Source organism: Onychomys torridus, chromosome 4 (assembly GCF_903995425.1).
Source record: "Onychomys torridus chromosome 4, mOncTor1.1, whole genome shotgun sequence".
In the NCBI taxonomy this organism is placed as follows: Eukaryota; Metazoa; Chordata; class Mammalia; order Rodentia; family Cricetidae; genus Onychomys; species Onychomys torridus.
This window is the reverse complement of record NC_050446.1, coordinates 10,995,950-11,018,217: the sequence shown is the minus strand read 5'-3', so window position 1 is coordinate 11,018,217 and position 22,268 is coordinate 10,995,950. Positions and strand designations below refer to the sequence as shown.

The window sequence follows — 22,268 nt, the reverse complement described above, 5'->3', positions numbered from 1 at the left end:
CTGGGTGTGTCCTGACTACCCACAGCCCATATAGTTCCTTGTCCTCAGCCTTCGTCAGTCCACCTGGGTGCCTGGTCCTGGGGTCTGTTCTATCCATTGGGTTGCTGGATCCTCTGCAGGTCGAGGCAGAAGGCAGGAGCAGTATTTGGGGCCATTTCTCTCATCCTGGCAAACTGTGGTGCTTTTGTCAAGGTTGTGTTTGAGGAGAACCTGTAGAGGTCGAAGGTGGGAAGAGTGTGTCCCCCACCACAGGCCTCTGCCCATGAGCCCTCTAAGGACTAACTGACCCCTCGGTTGACTGTTGTAGATCTAGACTGTTCCACCAGCTCGGCAGCTGGGCTGGGCTGGGCCCTTGATCTCAGATGTCCTCTTCTCCCCCTCTCTGCAGGGCATGCTGATAGAGGGGCCCCCAGGCCCTGAAGGCCCTGCTGTGAGTATCTGGTTCTATTGCCCTCTGACCTGTGGGAGGTACTGTGGGGGGATCACCCCACTTCTGCAGATACCGGAGCCTGGGATTTCCCTGGCTCCTCTTCTGTTCTCAGTTAACTGGAAGGGAAGGTCTTTGCCCTGAGGCCATATCTGAAGCCCTGTCTTGACTTTATTTTTAATTTCAGGGTCTTCCAGGACCACCAGGAACTACAGGTCCTACTGGCCAAGTGGGCGACCCTGGAGAAAGGGTAAGAGGCTGGTTCAGGTCCAAGACCATATGCTCTGTGGGGTTGTCTGCACATTCTTCTTCCTCTTGCTTTGGTTCTTTCTTTCTCCTTCCTGCTCTGCCTCCTGCGTTGTTTTTCAGTGTAGAAACGACACTAAGAACATCTACTACTTCCTCAAATTGCCCCTCTCCCCAGGGCCATCCAGTGTCACACCCTCAGATCCTTATGGAGTTGACTCTCACCTAGCCTTGTGCCAGGAGTGTAAGAACCAACCTGGGTCCAGAGGCAGCCAGCAGGCAGTCCTCAGCAGTGGCCCTACAAGAGCGTGACAAGCTTGAAGGACCCTGGTGCCTCTGTGTCTCACAGGCAGCTACTGACCTGGAGCCTCCATTAGTTCTCACATTAGCCCCTCTTATTAGAAATCAAGCCACTGGCTGGGAAGTTTGTTTTGGGTGGAATGTGAGCCATGCCCTGGGCCCTGAGCGCCTGCCGACACCTGGTGGTGAGTTGGAGTAGTACAGTCTGTGAGTTTCCCTCCCTCCCTCCCTCCCTCCCTCCCTCCCTCCCTCCCTCCCTCCCTCCTTCCCTCCCTCCCTCCCTCCTTCCCTCCCTCCCTCCCCCCTTCCTTTCTCCTTTCCCTCCCTCCCTCTATCCTTCCCTCCCTTCCTCCCTCCCTCCCTCCCTCCCTCCCTCCCTCCCTCCCTCCCTCCTTTCTCTCCTTTTTTTGCCTGCTCATCTAATGAATGTCACCACTAATAATCAGACAGCCGAGTTGCAGACGAGGATGTCTATGTGTTAAGGGCAGGCATTTGTCCCTAGAGCTGATTCTTGGCCCAGCACAGTCAGGTGTTTAAGCAGAAGGTAGAAAGGCAGATGATGGTGTGGTCTCATGGAAGGGTGTCATGTCGCATGTTCGGCTGGCTATGGCCTCTTCAAGGCAGTGGTTGAGGATATCATGGTGGTTTAGGCAACTCTGGATAAATAGTAAAGTTAGGTACCTGTCGATACAGTGAGACTGGGAGGGGTCCTGGGTTGTAAGGGTGGGTGTCTCTGTTAGCTGGGTTCAGTTTGGGGGTCTGATCTCTGTCACATCCTCTGCCCCTGTAAGCCAGGTCTTGAAGAAGGTTCCTGAACATACTTCAAGTTGCTTGAGATGGCTTTGTGCTCCCATGGGTGGTCCTTCTTCTGTTCACACCTTACTCTGGGTCTGTCCAAATGAGTAGGTGCTCTATCTGTCCTCCAGTTGCTGATCACATGCAGAGCTGAGGACTGGAGCAAGGAAGGTTCCTCATGCATAGCCAGGAGAGCTTGGGACTGCTGCTCTCAGGCCCCGTTCTGTGTGGAGACAGTGGGTGCTATTTGCTGATGGGAGCTGGCCTCTGCGTTTCTCCAAGCCCCAGCCTTCAGCCTCCATCCAGACTCAATCACCTCTCTTTCCTCTGAATTTCTTACCCCTAACTCGGCTCCCTCACTCCCCCTCCCCATAGCCCCCTGTCATGTTGCTTCCTTCTCTGGGTTTCTAGAACATTTCCTATTACGGAGTCTTGCTCTGCCCTGTGCTTGCTTGCTGTTTTCTGAGCTCTCGTTCTCACTGCTGCTCATCAGCTCTGTCCTCTTGTCTCTCTGACCAGTTTTCTTCCCTGTCTGTCTGTAGGGGCCCCCTGGGCGCCCAGGTCTTCCTGGGGCTGATGGCTTGCCCGGTCCCCCAGGCACCATGCTCATGCTGCCGGTGAGTGCTGTTAACTGGGGCTGAGGGGGGTGCAGCGGGCAGGTCCTGGAAGGGGTGGGTGTGCAGTGATCTGTGCAGCCCAGGAATGGGGTTTGGGTGGGTGGTCTTTGCAGCTGCCGCAAGTCCACATAGCTCAGCCTGTCGTTGGTACCAGGAGGAGAAAGGAAGGTCCCACTCTCTGGGTGAGGCTCCTGGGGAAGCCTCCTGCAAGGCTCCCTGTCACTGGATAGACTCCAGGCTCCCTAAAGAGTCAACCAGTGACTGGAAGAAAAACAAGGGCTTCATTGGAAGCTACTTCTGTGGTTAGGTATCATCTTCTGTAGCTGTGGTGGTTTATTCTAGAACCTTCTGGAACCCACTGGAGTTGCTATTGAATCCTATGTAATAAGGATGAAGCCCGGGCTCATATTCTCTGTGTTTATAACAAGTGGAGGATGGTCCCTCAGGCAAATTGTTCATAGATGAAAGACTCCAGGCTCAGAGAGTAGCTGAAGGCCAACCTGGCCTCAGGTTCCAAACCCAGACGTTTCCCAGACATCTATGTCTTGGTAGCCAGCACCCAACCACTGCTGCTGGCATTGGGGTCTCTGCAGTCACAGGAGGCCATGAATGGAGGGGCACATGCTCTGGACTCCTGTCCACCCTCTGGAGAACAACTGGTCCCTTGCAGAAGTGCCCTCAAGATGGAGGGCTCTAAGCAGGTCAGGCCTAACAGACTTGGGAAAGTGAAGGCATTAGAACCTTCCCCTCATCTCCTTCACTGTGCCTGAGCACTGTGTCTTTAGGACTCTATTCACTACTGTGTCCTCAGGACTGTGTTCAGCACTTTGTCCTCAGGACTGTGTTCAGCACTGGGTCTTCATCACTGTGTCCCAGTAGTGTGCCCTCAGCACTGTGCTCTCAGGACTATGTTCCCAGCACCAGTTAAGTCCAGTGCTCCTAGGATGGCTGGTAATGAAGGAGGACGGGAAGTTGGCAGGTTCCCCTCCCAAGGGCAGATGTTAAAGAAAGTGCCATCTGGTGCCCATGTTCTCTTCCTAAGGCCTCAGAACAATAGCACCAACTGCATTTTACTCCCATGTCGCACTGAGGGAGACCCCACGTGGAACCATGGTGTCCCTTGCAGGTCCCTTGGACCTATCCCTGTTTCTTTGACCCCTGGCTATTCTTTGCAGTGATGAGGGTCTGTGATTCCTCAGGCTGCAAAGCAATGAAGGCCCAAAGTCCTCTGTGGGCACAGGCCAGGTTTCAGGTGTCCAGGCTTTCAGGAGGGCTGTGATAGCTGTGGACCAGGGCCGTGTGCATAAAGGTTCTGGGATTGGGAGTCTCTGCTTTACTTAAGGCCCATGAGACCCACCTCATGCTGGGATCAGAGTGGGTACCATGTTCCATCCCTAGTGACCCTTCACCTTGCTCTCGCAGTTCCGGTTTGGAGGTGGTGGTGATGCTGGTTCTAAGGGCCCCATGGTCTCTGCCCAGGAGTCCCAGGCCCAGGCTATCCTCCAGCAAGCCAGGGTAAGTAATGTGGATATCTGGATTCTGTGTGGTAGAGCCTGGCCCCAGTGGCTGCATGATTGACTCACAGTTTGCCTAGTCAGGAGCATAGGGAGGGTTGGGTCCTCCCTGTACAGCTGGAGAATATAGGAAGCTTAAGGAAAGTTTTCAGGGGTGCCCTGTCCAAAGAGAGGGGTGAGAGGCGTCTGGACCTCTATAGCTTGTCTCACCCAGTGAACCCCTCTTCTGCGGTGTAAAGACATTCACCTCTGTGCCAGGCCTTGCACTTGGGGCTACCCATTGGAAAGGAACTCTCAGGGCTCCAGGTGGGGGTGCTAGGTGGTTGACTCAGTCTCCCAGGGCTGGGGCTGGGGTTGAGTGCTGGAACACACCCTAGGAAAGAGCTTGTGGACCTGGGGTCCCTCACTTTGGGCTCAGAATTTTTAATGGATCCCCAAGGCTCTTGCATTGGGTCCAGGGTCTCTCACACTGAGCCCAGGGTCTCTAGGTCTGAGTTCAGGGTCCCCTTCCGTCCCGAGTGAGCACATCAGTAGATGGCATCACTAAATAATGTGGCTCCAGATTTCTGATTACCAGTGACTGGCCTGATCTGCCACTGCCCAGTGGGGTGGCCAGGTGGGTGGTCCTCTAGTGAAGTGTGGATAAGGCCAGCATAGAACTCCTTGTTTGGGAAATAGTGATACCACTCTGTGCAGTGCAGAGGAGACATTAATGGCCAGAGTGCACTGGGGTACCTGAAGGACAGTTTCAGTATTGTGTGGTTGCCATGGAACAGTGATAAACTCAAATCGGATGAGGCTCTCCCTGGGATTAGGTTTGTTGACATGTGCCTGCCTGACTGGCCTCTTCATCTGTGTGCATTTTATCAAAGCCAACTGAGAGAGGGCTTGTATGATTTTTTTTAAGATTTATTTTTATTTTATGTGAGTGTTTTGCATGCATGTGCATGCCTGGTGCCCATTGAGGCCAGAAGAGGCATCAGGTCCTCTGGAACTGGAGTGACAGATGGTTGTGAGCCATCAGATGGGTGATGAAAACTGAACTTTGGACCTCTGAAAGAAATGCTTTTTAACCCCTGAGCCATCTCTCTAGCCCTAATTTTTAAAAATATTTTTAGTATTGTATATTTTTATTTGTAAATTTAAAAACATTTTGTATTTTTTATTATTGTATGTATGGGTATATTTGCACATGTGTGTGGAGGCCCGAGATGAATGTCAGTTATTTTCCTCTATTGGTTTCTATCTTTATTTTGAGACAAGGTCTCTCACTGAACCTGGAGCTCACTGATTTGTGTAGGCTGGCTAGCCAGGAGCTCCAGGAATCCAGCTGTTTTGCCTTCCAGCACTGGGAATAGAGACAGGTCCTGGCACATCTGGCCTTTCACATGTGTGCTGGGAATCCTAAATCAGATTCTCATGTTTGCATAACAAGGAGTTTGCCATCTTCCTAGCCTCCAGGTAGTTTTAAAATGCAAAATAATCTTCCAAAATTAAGCTGGCACTGTGGTGGGGGTTGTAATCCTGCAACAGAGCTGTTCTTTGGGCGGACAAGTTGAGCCTGTGTGGCGGTTTGCAGGAGTCACACCAAGTTGAGGGTTAGTGTGTGAGCAGGAGCCCCGGGCCCGCAGGCTCTCCTTCTTTGCTGGAGAGTACCTAGTGTCTCTCTCAAGAAATGAAGCAGTCCAAATCCACAGGGAAAATATACATCTCAGCCCAGCCCAGGAAAGGAGACTACATTTCAGATTTGGTACAAGGGTGGTTCACAGGCTGGGCCTCTCCAAACAGGGCTGGAAGAGAGGAAGGCACTGGGGACCCTGCCCACAGTGGGGCAGCGGGTTGCACTGACCTCTACCTCTGTGCCCTGATTGCCAGAACTGAGTGGATGAGACCTCTGTGAACCTCCAGTCTTTCCTGTCCTAGGCCCCATTTCTCCTGGCCACATGTCACAGGCAGGAGCCAGAAAACCAGGCCAGGTCCACCCACTGCCCTTTTCTCATCTCCCTCCCTTTCCTTTGCAGTTGGCACTGAGGGGACCAGCTGGTCCAATGGGTCTTACCGGGAGACCGGGCCCCATGGTGAGTGATTGGCAGTTCTGGGGCCAGTTGGTAGAGAACATTGGATGGCCCTCTGCCTAGCACCTTTGTTCCCAGTTGGGAGCCAGCTCAGACAGGTGGCCTCTTGGAACTATTCCATCCTGTTGTGGGAGCACATGTCAGGGGGATGGCTATGTTCAAGGTCACTTGAAGTGTTGGGGGATTCCTGGGAAATAGCCCTCAGTTTAAGCGTGATGGGAGGATGGGGGTACTCCCTCCCCACCTCTAGGTCTGAGCTCCAAATTCTCCCTGTAAAGCACACACTCTAGGCTGCTTTCACTTTTCTCTGTCACAGGATACACAGCTGGTGGGGGAGGGGCTGCTGTGCTAGAGGCCTGGAGGTGTTCTCAGAGGCCGAGTCCGTACAGCTATGCTGGCTGCACCTTTGGCTCATGAGGAATCTGCTTTTCTGGCTTTCTGGGGTCTTCTTCCTTACAGTTCTGTCCCAGGGTCAAAAGTAACCCTAGTGGGGGTGGGGGTGGGGCAAACCACAGAGCTTGAAGCTTTTCCCTGCCTGGTGTAGGTAATTCAGTTTGGCTCTCCTCTGGAGCATCACATTATAGCATGGATGTCATGTATCAGCTGTCGTCCAGGTGTCAAATACATGCTCTGGGGACTGGGAGTAGAACCTTACCAGGACACAGCCACCTCCCTGCCCTCCAGAGCCGAGGACTGAACCCAGAGCCTTGCACTTGGTAGGCAAGTGCTCTACCATTGAACTAAATGCCCAAAGCAAAGACATGGAATTCTTATACCATTGGACCCCTGGCTGACTTTGCCATATGCTGCCTCCCACCCTAGGTCTGGGCTCAGTACCCTGCACCCAGGAGTGAGGCCAATTTCCCAGGAGGTCGTATCTTGAGCTGGACCATACGCTATGCAGTGTGCTGCAAGCTGGGGGCTGTCACAAACCTCAGGCCAACTTGTCCTCTCTGGACTTCATGGGCTCTGTGAGCTCCATCTCCTGGGGCTCTGTGAAGAACCAGGAGGAGACTCTGGCAGCTAAAGGTCCCCCTGCCTCCCAGACATCATGCTTTTCCCTATGTCACAGTAGGCAGGCCAGCCTCATGATGAGGGGCTCCCTGCCTGCTCCACACAGTTTCCACCCTGGGCAGCCTTGCTGTGTCCTGTGTCACTTGTCTGAGGATACACTAATCCAATACTGTCTCCTTAGGGTCCCCCTGGGAGCGGAGGCTTGAAGGGTGAGCCAGGAGACATGGGACCTCAGGTACGTGTAAACCTACCTCTGCTTTGCTCTCAGGAGGGTGGCTCCTGGTTGCTGGTGGTGACCCAATTCTTCAACAAAATCAGGAAGAATGGTCCTTTGATACCATAGTATAAGCTCTCTGTGCTATCTGTTAATAGCCCTCACTTAATGCAGGACCTCTGTGTCTTGTCCCCGAGATGCCCACATGGGGGCAACTGGAACAGCAAAGCTTTAGGCTAGGTTGACAGGCATGGGGATAAATGTTCTCTTTCCTTAGAAGAAGGACATGCCCTGATGCTTTGTCCTCTGATTTCTGGCAGGGTCCAAGAGGTGTACAAGGTCCACCTGGACCAACAGGGAAGCCTGGAAGACGGGTAAGTGATAGGGGCTATGAGCATGTGGTATGGGGACAGCATCTGTGCCCAGACCTGAGGTAGATTGTCCCCTCAGCGCCTCATTGTTCCATGTCTACATCCAAAGCTGTGTCTAAGCTGCTGCTTCAAAACGAATGCTGTGTCCAGGGCTGAGATGGTTCACCTGTCCCTACAGCCATCTCCCAGGCAGCTCCCAGCAGTTGGATCCACATTGTTGATGGTAGAGAGTAGGCCTTGTCTTTGGGGACACCTTGTGACTCCTCTCTAGAAATGGCTTCCTCGGCTCCACTCAGGCCTTCCTTCAGCCCTCTAGCCTCCTGGGATTTCCTGTTGAGAATGGTGTCCTCTTGGATGGATCCAGCTGGTTTCCTCAGGAACACAGCTGCTACAAGATGCCACACTATTTAAAAGTGATGACCACACTCCAGGAAGGCTCGAAAAGTCTTAATTAACTTGTCCTGTTCCTACAAACAGACCTTCTCATGTGTTTCATATAGAGACCAAAGCTACCACTGTCCGCATGGCCTCTGTGCCTGACCATGAGCCCAGAGGCCACACCACCAACCATGGTCAGCCATTTACAGGATACAGGAAAGAAGAGGCTGGTGTGCCTCCTAAGTGAGCAGGGGCTTGGCAGGGAGTCCCTGTTCCCTTGTGCCTCTCTCTGTGGTGACTGTAGCATTTATAGCAGACTCTGAAGGTCCAGGCTTGGCTTTCAGTCCCATGGCAATCAACTAGGCACCCTGGGGCTTGCTTTTGACTATTTTTCATGGCTGGGAAGCAAGTGTGAGAGATGACAAGATGGGTGACCAGTCACTGTGCAGACCCTGTCTCTAGGTCGATGTGTTATCTGAGTGGGACACACGTCCTCTGGACCCCTCTCATACTCAGATGGACCTAGAGAGGCCTTCATTGTTCCCACAAATCTTTGGTCTTTAATTTTCTTCCCAGAAGTAGCAAAGAGCTGAGCTTCCTATGGTTGTCATTAGCGTGTCACTGGAGCCACAAAAGCGAGCTCCCTGTACTGGACCTCCCAAATTCCATCACCCTCCTCGGGCCTAGAAGGACAGGCAGCATCAGGCTCCTGGGCAAGTCCTAATGAGACAAGCACTATATTCTTATTTGTTGGCCAGTGGTTATGGTATGGCATGGCCTCGGGCTGTTGGATCTGGGTCCCCTGTCCAGTCGGATGACACCAGACAACTGCCCTTGGCGGGAGTGCTTTCCATGATCTCCTCCCTCAGCGTGGCTTGCTGGGAAGCTGCTCCCAGAGGATGTGGTGGGATGCTTCTTCTTCCATATGGACGGCTTGTCTCCTCTGTTCTAGGGCCGTGCTGGGAGTGATGGAGCTAGAGGCATGCCCGGACAAACAGGCCCCAAGGTAGGCTGTCGCCCACACCTCCTCATGTCAGGGGACCACATTCACCGTCGTCCCCGACGTCATGTTGATGACATAACCATCATGTTTGATGAGTGTGACTATGGGGAGTGCTGACTCACTTGGATGAGTCTTTCTGGTGTGTGTTGTGGGGACAGATTGACAAATGAAGTAGGTAGGCGAGAGTCAATCTCTTTAAAGGGGCAGGTGTCCTCTTCATAAGGGCAGTGAGTGAGGTGGGGTGGCTCCAGTTGTAAGAGAGCCCCTTGGGAGTGTGCAGGTAGGCAGGCCACACCCTTGGGAGCATGAGTGGCCCGATGATCTCAAGTCTATGAGATGTGAGTCTTCCTGCACTGCCTTGGGAAGTCAGGACCTGGGCCTTGTGGGGGTGAGTAGACACGCCTGTGGGTGAGCAGGGGCTCCTGTGCATGCATAGGACTTGTATAGACATGCGACAGCTGTTTTTCCTCCTGATGCTGTGGATCCTGGGTTCACACCTCTTCCCATGATCCTGTATGGACTCTCTCCCCATGCCTGGGTCACCAGGAGCTGTCTCTGTTCAGTACATCTGTGTGGGGTCCCCTGGTTCCAAAGTCCTGGATGCTCCTGTGAGCCCTGAGTTAATGAACACTGACTGCCCCATGGATGACAGAAGGAGAATCTTCCTGTTCTGTCAAGTAGTTGACCTTTTAACTACAAAGTCACGAAAAGCCTCAAATACCCTACTCTCGGTTTCATCCTACCTGACTTATACACCCACCAGATGGGATGCTGATCCTGGGCTTCGTGAGGCCAGGGGTCAGGAGCCAGGGTCCCTGCAGGTGAAGATGCTGGTGCCTTCAGAAGTGAGTGTGAGCATCAGTGTGTGACACAAGGCTGCAGCCATGAGGACACATGGGGCCGCTCCAGCAGCAGGCGACTCAGAGCAAACGAACACGTGCTGACTTGGCAGTAGCCATTAATGAATCACATGCCTACATTCCCAAGGATGCCCTGGCCTTTGGCATGGGGACGGCAGTGCCCCTTCCTTCCCAACCTCTGCCTCACTGGGAGAGAGGAGGTGGCGTGTGCAGACTCCACAGTGGCCTGAGGCAGGAGCCCTGTGCAGGGGCCATGAGAGGATGCTGGGTCCAGGGTGCCGAGTTAAGGGTGCCACTGCTAGGTCCTGCTGTCTGTGGGTGTTTGATGTAGCTGTCTTGTCCTTGCAGGGTGACCGTGGCTTTGATGGCCTGGCTGGGTTACCGGGAGAGAAGGGCCACAGGGTGAGTATTTGCTGTGGGATTTGGGAGGGTCTTTTCCTTCCAACAGGCTCAGGTTCCTTACGTGGGGCCAGGTTCCCCCATTTCACAGTGTCCCCATGTAAAGCACTGTGGCTGCTCATGGAACTGACCCCCAAATGAAATCCCTGTTGATGTAGATCTAGCCCAGAGAAGTTGGATTTCCTACTGCAGTTTATAAGCAAGCCTAACAGATGCCTCACCCCAGGGCATCATGGGGGACAGGGGAGTGAGGGAATACGTGTCTTAGAAATAGTTTTAGAGCCTTCTGGAGCCCACTTTCTACCTAAGGGAGGCTTCACGTGCATGGGAAATGCAAGCAGCTACCGTATGCAAGCTGCAGAGTCTGAACACTAAGGCTGTGGACCTGGGATGGTAGGGCACTATCAAGAGCCTGATGCTAAGGAGGGCTGGAGTTGGCCATCATGGTGCCTGCCCACCTTTCTCCCCCAAGCTGGGAGTGGATTCTATCTGACCTGCTTTATCTTGAAGTGGGTTTATTGGTCAGTTTAAGTATAGTTTGGGAATCCAGTCACATGTGTGTGTATTACACACATGTACACAGATACCTTTATAGACATACACACAAAGCACAGGGCCATATATTCATCCACACACATATGCATATACACACATTCTTAGCTACACACATTCATACACATATACACATATTCACAGGCACACACACATGTATGCACATATATAAACATGGGGACATATGTAAACATAATCAGATAGGACCCAGATATGTATGCACACAAGCACATACACATACAGGTACACAGACACAGGCATATAGACACCCATGTGCATGTACATGTATATACATAGGTGCACACAAGTATGTAAACAGTAAACAGGTACACATGGGCACAGACATTCATACTTAAACAGTCACACACATACATACAGGCATACATGGATATATATATATATATATATATATATATATATATATATATACACATACACATACATACATACATACATACATACATACATACATACACACACACGGGGATGAAACAATACAGTCATGCATATACGTGGGCAAATTCACAGCCACCAGTGGCGGTCTTTGGGGGTTGGAGGTGGGTGTGCAGTCCTTTGACCTACTGATGAGAGCACACGTTGAACGCCTGCTACAGGCGAGACTTGGAACTGCAGGTTTTCATGAGGTAAATTAGCCCTGACCCTCAGGGATGGTCAGGGTGGTACCTTCCCTCACACTGAGGGCACCATGTGCCTGGATGTCTGTGTCTCCCGCTAACCCTGCTAGGTGTTCAGTCTGGTGATTCTGCTGCCAGAAAGCTTAGGGGCTTGGGTGCAAGGTTCTGTAGCCAGCCTCTGGACTGACCACATATGTCCTCCTCCCAAGGGAACTAGCCTGCAAAACTGGGGGTATTCAGGGTCAGACTTCAGGGGACAGAGAAAGGGGCTTGGGACAGCTGTGGACAACCTGCTCTACAATGGTTAACACTGACCCTGGTTGACTTACTAGGGTGATCCTGGTCCTTCTGGCCCGCCTGGACTCCCAGGAGATGATGGAGAAAGGGTATGTACCTCAGCATCCTTCTTTCTATAAGTGTGGGCCCGGCAGGGTTGGCGGGGGTGCTGGGGAAAGGAAGCATGCGTGTTGGCCCAGGGAGGTGGCTGTGTGCTCCCGAGACTGAAGCAAGGCACAAGCATTCATTTTACCTTATCCTTCTTGCCAATGAGGGTCAAACTGTCATGGGTCTCAGAAGCAGAGCTTCTAACTATAGGAGGCAGGTGTCCTGGATCCCGTGGAGGGGAGATGCCAGGGGCTTAATGAGCTCTGCATCTCTGCTGATCTCATCTAAATGAGGTGTCAGATGGAGAAGCAAGGGCTTGAGGAGAGCGGGGGGTGGGGGGACAGGGAAGTCATTATCTCTGGCCCCAGAGGTAGGGAAGGGCAAAGCAACTGAATATAGCAACAGAGGAGGGAGGGAAGGGCTGGAGTCAGGCTTCTGTACCCAGAGGGCTCCTCAGTGTCCGTCTTTGAGGGGCTGGAGGCTAAGCTCATACTCAGGCCACAGCGCAGAGGCACATGTGTGACAGGATCTATGGGCTCCTCCCACTATTGTTGGGAAGCTCAAGAACCCCAGGAAAGTGGGAGAGGAACACTGTCCTCTACATACTTCAGACTCCAGGGAGTTTCCCCTATCTGGGCCTTGGCCTAATCAGCTGTAAGCTGAGGAAGGGGAGGGGTACTTTTGGATGCCCACCCTTTTGATTTAGGAAATGCCGGTGTGGGTTCATAGCATGCATTTATATGCTCATCTATGTTTTGTGTGCACATGTGCACTGTGTTTTGTTTGTGCAAAAGTGTACTCCTAGGTGTGTGCAAATATATATAGACAGATATAGGTATAGATATGTATGTATGTTATGTGTGTGGCTGCACCGTTACGTCTCTATAAGTAGATGTATTGAATGTAGGCACACATGAGCATGTGTGCAGGCAAGCTGTATGTGAGCATGTATATCTTTGTGTGTGAGGAAGGCAGGAGAGCTAAGCTGTGTGATAGGGAGACATGTCCTAACTATGCAGCCATGGGTGTGACCCAGTGGAACCAGGGCAAACATCCCATCTGGAATCAGGAGGAAAAGGCTCTTCTGAGTTTGCAAGTGGTTGCTTTGGACCCTGGTAGACCCAGAGCTCAGGGCAGTCTGTCCAGGGCTCCTCTGTCCCTCCTCTGGTGCTCATGTTCCTCAGTTTCTATTACTCATGAGGGTGGCCAAGGCCTCGAATTCCCGTAAGCGTTCTGTCTAACTGTCTTTGCTGCAGCTATGAATGTAGCTGGCAAGCAGGGCCTGCTTCCAAGCCTCACTGTTCCCCTGCAGTGCCTGGACCCTTGCAGCTCCAGAGTGAGGACAGGAGCCTCTCCTAGGGGAGCAGCATTAGCAAATCAGCATATCCTGAGCAGAGCAGGCAGAATCCTGCTGTGCGGTACTAGGGGATGGCCTCTGGGTATCCAGGCCAAAGTGTGTCCCTAAACATCCTCTTCTTTCTTCTCCATAGGGTGACGATGGAGAAGTTGGGCCCAGGGGGCTGCCAGGGGAGCCTGTAAGTCACTGATGGGTGGGATTCTGGGCCCCAGCTGCACAGTCAGGAATTGATGGGTGTGAAGTAGATTAGAGAGCTTGCTCTGAGGAAGGAGGCAAGTAACATTTGCCCAGGAAAGAAATGAAGGAGGACACTAGGGGCCGGGCAACTCTAGGGAATGTACACTGACCCTTTTTACAGCAGGAAGCTGGGTCCTGGAGAGCTATAGAAAATGCCCAGGATATCATAGTTCAGGGGGTATTATGCCAGGCACCCAAGTGCAGCACGGAGGACATTCAGAGGTTCTGTGGTGGGCATCCGTGTGTGCCAGAGTAGACAGGAAGGCACAATATGGTGGATGTTCTGCAAGAATCATGGCAGGCAGCTAAGTAACATGACGGGCATCTAGCACATCATGATAGGTGTCCAGGGTGCCATGGCAGGTGTCCAGTCAGCAAGGGAACTGAATAGGCCTAAGCTTGCCCCAGGTCTGGCGACTGCACCCTCCAGGGTGGTGCCTGACCCACCGCAGGAAAAGCTCCCTTCAGTCAGCCAGCTTGTATTTAGGCTTGAAGCAGATTTCCACAAGGGTGAAAGGACATTAATTACCTTTCATTTACTGATGCTCAGAAACCTACCTTCATTATCCAAGTCAGGTGGCCGTTTGCATCTGGTGAAGCTAATTGATGAGCTCTGCCATAAACGCCACACGGGGCAGAGCGCGGGATCGGCATGCTCAGGTTCATTTGGGATGGAATGATACCCTAGCTGTCTGCTTGGCCACTGAGGAAGATTCATCAGCGCTGCTCTCCTTAACACACATCTAAGCAGTGCCTTCTGGGTTATTAGCATCTCAAAAACATTTATAAGACTTAAGTATTAAAATAATGAAGGAAGCATTTAGGACGCAGGGAATGTGAGGAAAGGCTGTTGTGCTTTTCCATCTAAAAAGATTCTGTCAAAATCAAGGGCACTTGAGATCCAAGTGCCTTGGGTGAAGCCTATAATTCCCAAGGTGGACACTTCTCCTACAGCTCCGTATCCACCCCAGACATCAGTGGTACCTCAGACCAGGCCCTCTGTGTAGGATGCAGGCATGATACACAACCCATCCGTGCTCAGGGGCGGGAGGATAGCTTGTGACTCTCCCAAGCAGCTGTCCCCAACAAGGCCCTGAAGTTCCTCTCAGGCCTTTTGTCTTCTGACCCTGTTGCCTGATCCCTTGGCCTCCATCATCCCAGAGATGACAGCGTTGTGTCCCTGGGGAGAGACTGAAGAAACACATAGTGGTAAAACAATGACTCCGGCAGAGCAATGGGATTTCATGAGTTTTCGGTGGAGAGATTTTGTGCTCACCTCCCTGAGGTCAGGGGCAGGTGGGTGAGAAAGACCCCCTTCACGGAGGACATTCCTGATGCCCAGCTGAGCCCCTCTATTTCAGGAAGCCCCTGATTTTGATTCCCAGTGTCCAGGCAGAGAGGAGGATGGGATAAGTGGGGCACAATGGCGTCTCTTTCAGGCTTCTGGATTCACCAGCTAAGCTCGGGGTGCACAGTACTGGACATGGTCTGTGCAGGGAGACAAACAGAGCAGACAGGCAGGGCAGTCCTCCAGCTGGGGTTCACTTTTCCTTATCCTTTCTTCTTGCAGGGACCGCGTGGTCTGCTTGGGCCAAAAGGGCCACCTGGCCCTCCAGGACCTCCGGTAAGTAATGTCACCTCTTGGTGTATGTGTCCACATTGTGACGCCAGAAACCCTCTGACCTAGCTTGTGGCACTGGGGCCATGAGGCCATGCTGACCATGGTGTGAGGCTGTAGGTATGAGGGGCTGGGGGTCATTCATACATGAAGAAGCAGAAAATGGGTAGGTAGGGTTGAGGTAGCCAGCCTTGCAGCTCTTCTAGACTTTCCTACCTCCCTTTCTGGCACACAGCACCTGCTGGCGTGTGTGTGTGTGTGTGTGTGTGTGTGTGTGTGTGTGTGTGTGTGTGTGTGTCTCTGTGTGTGTGTCTGTGTGTGTCTCTGTGTGTGTGTGTGTGTGTGTGTGTGTGTGTGTGTGTGTGTGTGTGTGTGTGTCTATGTGTGTCTGTGTGTGGTCATAAGCAATGCCTCGGGATGCCTCATTGTCCCTCTGCTTCAGAGATCTTCCAGAAGCTCTGTTGGGAGTTCTGGAAGGAGGCAGAGGCTCTTGGTTCTGACTGGGGCTGTGTTTTGGTGCGTCAGACTGGCCCTACCTCTTTAGCCACTCTGAAAGATTTTTCTAGAGTTCAGGATCTGCTCATATGAGGGTGCTGGGGCCCGACGGCTCAGCTAACCTATGGGGAAGGGTCTGTAGTCTTGGCTGTGAGAGATGGAGAGCCAAATCTGTCCTTTGCCCAGAAATGTCTCTCCGGTGGTCACCTCAGGCCCATGTCCAAGCATGTGGAGTGGGGTTGCTCATTCTGACCTGAAACATCTCTTTTCTTTGTCACTCTTCTGCAGGGTGTAACTGGTATGGATGGCCAGCCCGGCCCGAAAGGAAATGTGGTGAGTCCCAGGGGTCACATGACCTGGCTTTTGGTGACGGCCTGTGGGCACAGTCCATGCTTGGCTGTGGAGGTCTGTATCAGCTGGGAATTGGGGCAGGAGAGTGGGCACCTTAGCCTCTGGCCCACGGCTCGGTGCTGCCCTCTGGTGGCAGAATTTCAAGTTGGGATTTGTTATCCAAAGCCTAGGCTAGGAGTCAGTTCCACCAGGAAGTGGATCTATTAGCTCTCTATATATCTCAAGGGCACCCTTTTCTACTAATAGAATATTTCCTGCTCAGCTCCTGTCACACTTTCTATCTGGAAGGGTGTTGGGGTGTGAGTGTGAGTCCACACCCCCCTTTCAGAGGCAAGTATTAATTCTAAGGGTGTGTCAGGATCTGCCTACTTTTAGTGACGAGTCTGTTTTTCCTGAAAGCTGTTGCCACACACTGGCTTCTGGGGGGGCCACTGTTGCACAGTTCAGAGCGGGAGGAGAAGTGATAATAAAGTTCGTCAAAGGAGGGTGTGGTTCCTGGACCCTCTTCTCAGGGCCTTTACCTCTGTTCTCCTCTAGGGCCCCCAGGGAGAGCCTGGGCCCCCCGGACAGCAGGGTAATCCTGGTGCTCAGGTGAGTGTCCTGGGAAAGGTAACTTGGAGCGTCGGGGTGGGGCACAGATTCTGGTGTCTGGGAAGTACAGACTTCAGCTCTGCCACCAACATGATTGGTGCTCGGATGAGGGGCGATCAGTGGGAAGATGGTAGAGGATGAGGAGGGATCCTCTGGTCAGTCTCCTCATCCCCCTGTTGCTTCTTCCCCCTAGGGTCTTCCAGGCCCCCAGGGTGCCATTGGCCCTCCAGGAGAAAAGGTAGGTGGGCCGGCCAGCTGGGTGTGTGCAGAGGGACTTCCTTGCCCATGGGCCATACGTCCAGGCCTGGGGGATCTGCTGGCCTTCATTAGCAGGCATGTACACTTTGCTCTGCAGAAAAGGCCCCCAAGCTTAGCCCTCTGAGAACTAAGCATGTCAGTCTCAGAGAGCCTCTTAAATCTTTCTTGTTAATTGATTCATACATCCACTTACTCTCCATCTATGTGTGGAGGTGCCAGTTTTAGCAAAGGGTGAGAGAGGGGAAATCCCCAAACCAGCACACGCTGTTGAGTATGAACCATGAACCATTTATTGGAAATTCAGATTGAATTGGACATCTTATTTAGTTGAGTTTTGGTAAATTTGGCAAATAGGCTTCTAGCACTTACCATGTCCTGGGACATTAGCCCTTCCAATGGCATCATAGAAACCAGGCGTGGGTTATTTCAGGAAATGCAAAATGTCTTGGTCTTGATCAGCAAGAAGCACTTCAGATTGGTTCTGAGGGCACCTGACTCCTGGGAGCATTTGTTGAAATGCAGACTGCCAGGCTGGGCTAGACCTGGACCTTGTTGAGAATGTCATGGGATAGTGGGTGGTCCAGTGGCCCTGTGACTGCCTTGCCATGGGAGGGATTCCACCGGTGCCACTGGAGGGGACCTGAGGAAGGCACTGTGGCAGGAGCAGCTTCAGAAAGCTCCCAGGAAACCAGCATCTATCTGCTCAGGAGATGAGGGGAAGAGGAAGGACTGGGGGTGGGGTGCTCCCATAGCAGAACTGAAGGTTCTGGCGAAGGAGGCGCCTCTTTGAGTGCAGAGAGAACTGGATGCTGGGAGCAAGGACCACAGCAGGCATCCTGAGTGACAATGTCTGAATTATTTGGGTTGAGGGGACTATAGAGAAGGGCTGGGCATCCCAGGGAAGGAGTAAACATCAAAGGCATTTCCTCACATACTGTCTGGTTTGTACTAGGGTCCTTTGGGGAAACCAGGTCTCCCAGGAATGCCCGGTGCTGATGGACCCCCGGTGAGTAGTGCCCCCCCCATCCCTCTCCAGGAAACCCCTGTCCTCCCCAGAGGGGAACTGGGAGCTTCAGTGGTCCTGAGCCACTGTGGGTGAAGCTCGTGTGCTCTGGTGCGCTGTGCTGAGGGATGACTAGATTGTGGACAAGCTTTCATACCACATTCCTGTCACAGAGGGGATGTGACGACACAGTGGGAGCGTTACTTACTTGTTAGGGTGTGCAAATTAGTCCCCCGAACTCAGCATCGTGTTTGAAACCATGAGGAATACCGGGCTGGGCTCCAAGCCATCACACGTGTCGCCGGTGTGGGAAGTGAGGGGCTGGGTGTGCAGCCAGAGGTATTTTTAGTGTTCACACACTGAGTTTGGGAGGAAGCTGTTGGGAGGGGGGTATGTCTGCAGTGAGCACAGCTGGGAGCCAGATTAGACCAGGCCTAGAAATAGCAAGTGAGTGATAGGTCTAATCTGGGGGGCGAGCTGTGCAGAAAGGGAGGTGCCCAGAAGAGAAAGCAGTTAGGTGTGTGTGTGTGTCTGTGTGTGTCTATGTGTGTGTCTATCCACAGCTGCCATGCTGCCTGGAGATGTTGCTGGTTTGAGGGAATTTTAATTTTAAATTTAATTTAAATATTTTTAAAGGAAATTATTAAATCCACCCCTCCAATTTCTCTCCCTCCCCCAACTATTTCCTCCCGGCTCCATGTGCTCTTCAGTGTTTGGCGAAACTGAAAGGATGTATCTTAGAAAGCAAGATGAGATACATTAATTATTTATGACAGTTCCATTTATTGTTTTAATAACACCATTAAAAACTAAATACGGGGGATGGGTGGGGGGCTAGGGGAATACCTCCGTGATAAGAGTGACTGGCGCACAAACGTGAGGACATAGTTCAGATCCACAGAACCCATGCAAATGCTGGGTGGTCATGGTGTCCACATATAAATCCAGCTTTGGGAAGCAGAGGTGAGGCGAGGGAGGGGGATTCACCCCAGCGAGATGAGTCCTATCAGCAAGCTCTGGGTCTGAGGTGACCTTGCCTCAGTGATCAAGGAGGACTCCTGACACCAACCTCAAGCCTCCGCGTGCTCACACACATACATATGCTCACCTACACACAGCTACACCACATACTCACATGCAAAAGTAGAAAAAGAAAAAAAAAACTGAATGGGGATGTTGATCGCGCTAATGGGAAGGGAATGTGGTCCACCATGATCTGTCGACTCCTCTCCACCCTGAGGATCATGTGGGCCAGTCAGTCTTAGACAAGTGTGGTCACTGCCACCTCCATGTGGACACGTGGGGAGTTCGGGAGCGAAGTGACGGGTATCTCATCATGTGGCAGTCTGTCCTTGAACTGTCATTTCTTTTGTGTTTCAAAAAGAAAAAAAATAATGATGCAAATGACAGATTTTCTAGTAGACAGTGGGAGAGAGGAGCGGCAGATAGATGGCGTTATCCCATTCCCACCGGCCAGCACAGGTCACAGTTTCCTGTGGTGGGTGATCCCCACAGGTGGAAGTCTGATGCCATGTGTCACACATCTCCTGCAGGGAAGAGATGGTCTGGGTGTGAGTGGCTGTGTCCTTCCCACAACCAGACACGTCTCTGGCCTCAGTAGATTTGGCTGGTTCTATCCTGGGATTCCTCTCCCCACACTGAAAGCTCTCGAGAGTCAGGTCCCTGAGCAAAGCCTCCTGTTACATTCTGTGGGTGGAACCAAGAGCCCTGGCCTATAGACTCTCTGTTTCTGTTCCTGGCTATATTAATTTCTGCTCTGGTTGTTGTGACAAAATGCTTGGCAATAGCAACTTGAGGAAGGAGGTATTCACAGTTGGAGGCGGGTGCGGTCCATCATGGCGGGAAGTCACAGCAGGAGGAGCCTGAAGCAGCTGGTCATATTGTGCCCCTATTCAGGAAGCAGAGAGAGATGGATGCCGATGCTCAGCTCACTTGCTTCTTTTTATCCAGTCCAGAACCCCAGCCCATGGGATGGGGTCACCCATAGGTGGGGGAGTCTTTACCTCAGTTAACCTAATCTAGAAACTCCCTCACAGACAGGCTTGGGGGTTTGTCTCCCAAGGAATTCTACATCCTGTCAATTGCAACACTGAAGCTTTAAAACGTGCTGTGGGAGAGGACTGCTTTCTCCTCGGGAAGGGCCCAAAGCTGGCAGATGGACCAGAAAGACATGGGGGATCCTAACCAGATCCAGCTGTCCATGTGTTTGGAAGGGAGGGAAGATGGATGGCTCGCCTTACAAAAGCAGCTTACTGTTGATAAACCTTGAAGAGGCCAGCTTGTGCTGAGCCTGTTTTTCTCTAGTATCTGTATAGTTTGGTTGTGAAGAAAGAGTGATTGACAGGCCAGGGAGATGGCCCAGTCAGTAGTGTTTATCCCAGGATGCATAGAGGCTGGGCATAGCAGTGCATGTCTGTAATTTGGGGGCTGAGAAAAAGGAGACAAGAAGGTCCCCAGGCCTTCCCAGCCAGCCAGTTTAGTGAATCAGAGTTCTAGGTTCAATGAGAAACCCCTTTTTAAAAGTTAGAGTGGGGAACCAATGGAAGAAGAACCAGCTATCAACCTCTGGACTCTACACACAGTCACACACATGTACATACACTCCCACAGACATGCACACAAATGGGGGGAGAGAGGGAGAAAGGGAGAGGAGAGGGGGAGAGAGGGAAGGAGGAGGAGAGAGGGGGAGTTTCAAGTCATACCTAGTGCCCTGAAATGTGATTAATTCTCCACAGCACACAGCAAAATGATGGGTAAATGGAGCCAGTAAAAATAAAATGTGAATGAATATCCGAGATTTGGAGAAAGTGCTCATGATCCAGTATTAAATTCGGATCATATTATACCGGCCCACTTTATATGCACACATGCAGAGAAAATGGATGGGAAACCTGTGCCCCCCGACCAGCCTCGTGGCTCTGCATGGTGGGCTGTGGAGGAGTTTAATTTCCTTTTCCTCTCTCCTAATTGTCTTCAATGAACATATATTACTTTTTTAATCAGAAAAATATCAAATACAAATAATTTAAGCTTTATTATTTTTCCATTATGAAAGTAACATTCACTGTAAGATATTGGGAAAATGAACACTGGCAGAGAGAACACAGCCTTGCCTTGCACAGCAGGACGATTTGTCAGTGTTAAAGTTTCCTCTATTCTCCTCAGCCTCCTGGTTAGAAACATGAACCCTGGGCCTCCCCACTGCGGTACTTCCCTCTAGAACCCAGCCGATACCCATCTAAGGCATCTGGTCAGCCATAGCAATGATGCCCACCAGCTCCTATTGGGCACACTCTGCTTGGCGCTTGCTGAGCGCCTAGGACTCTCTCCCTGGTGTCTCTGAGGCCCTCTGTGGTGTAAGCATGTGCACTCTCCCACACGTCCCTGAAGAAGTTGCACACAGAGAGGGCATCTGGTTCACTGCGTGTGTCACAGAGATCCTGGCATATGACCTCCCGTAGTGCCCGCGCGCCCACCCTGGTTCTGGAGCAAATCCATGTCTGTGGCTGGTGGTCATAGAGATGAAGACCACAGTTACCCTTCTGGCTGCCCTGAGGGGTGACACCCTCTCCTTGTTGTCAACCAAGAGCCTCTGGTGCCTTAAACATGTTTGTCATTTCTGTAAGGCAGGGGCTGGTCCAGCTTGTCCCTGGGGCCAGAGCACCTAGGGGTGCCTCCGTTTTTCTCAAAGCTCACTGGGCTCCCACAGGGGAACTTTGTGTCCTAACCCACTTGCTAAGCTCTTTGCAAAAATCTATTAAGAGAAGCAAAGGAGCACATGGTCAGCTGTTCCCCAGGAGATGAGCCTGTGTCTAGGGCCCCAGATCTTTAACCCACTCAAGCTAGAACATGTGTCTGTCATGTCATTGTTCACAAGAGGGAGCGTGGGCCTAGAGAGGGCAAGCACGCACAATAGTTTCAGTGTATCCAGAGGTAGAAGTGAGCCCCTCCTCCGTTGCCTGGCCTCTGTTTTCTGGAAAATGGTGGTGGTGGTATTTCATGTCTATAGGCAATCTTTTCACTTCCCTCTCTACCTGTGGCTTGCAGCTTGTGAACTTAGGGCTCTAACCCCAGCGTCAGCCTGGTGAGACAGAGCCTATGCTGCATTCTGGGTGCCTCTGAAGGGCCACCTCTCACCTTGGCTTAGTTTCCCAGGCCCCAGGGACCCACTGGAATGTGACTGAGAAAAACTGGGGTGCTAATGCACTCAGTCAGGTGACAAGATGGCCCTCTTTCTAGCCTATCTGCCCTCAGTTTCCCCAAATAGCCAGTTGCTGTTGCTTGACAAACAATGTGGCCCTTGCTGGTCGTGGGGACTCGGGATTCTGATCCTGAAGGTTCTTTTGGCTGGTGTGACCTTGAGTGGTGGCATAATCTCCTCTGTGGTCTGTGAAGTCTGCCCTGGAGGGTAGGCTGGTCTCAGGCTGGGTGGCAGCTATATACCTCCTCAGCTCACATTCATGACCCTTCCATAATCAGCCAACTGGAGGGCCACACTGCTTCTCCCCACTTTTCAGACGAAGCAGCCGAGGTCCAGGGACTGGAGTAACTTG

General features: G+C 52.0%; 1 protein-coding gene across 1 annotated transcript in view; it reads left to right on the top strand.

Moving 5' to 3' along the window:
- Col5a1 (collagen type V alpha 1 chain) overlaps window positions 1-22,268 on the top strand; it is a 154,160-nt gene that overhangs the window by 74,991 nt on the left and 56,901 nt on the right. The window contains 16 exon segments of the mRNA XM_036184070.1: window positions 389-430; window positions 615-677; window positions 2,311-2,385; window positions 3,808-3,900; window positions 5,921-5,977; window positions 7,170-7,223; window positions 7,523-7,576; window positions 8,904-8,957; window positions 10,163-10,216; window positions 11,733-11,786; window positions 13,275-13,319; window positions 14,949-15,002; window positions 15,780-15,824; window positions 16,380-16,433; window positions 16,627-16,671; window positions 17,644-17,697. Coding sequence (XP_036039963.1) covers window positions 389-430; window positions 615-677; window positions 2,311-2,385; window positions 3,808-3,900; window positions 5,921-5,977; window positions 7,170-7,223; window positions 7,523-7,576; window positions 8,904-8,957; window positions 10,163-10,216; window positions 11,733-11,786; window positions 13,275-13,319; window positions 14,949-15,002; window positions 15,780-15,824; window positions 16,380-16,433; window positions 16,627-16,671; window positions 17,644-17,697 — 897 coding nt within the window.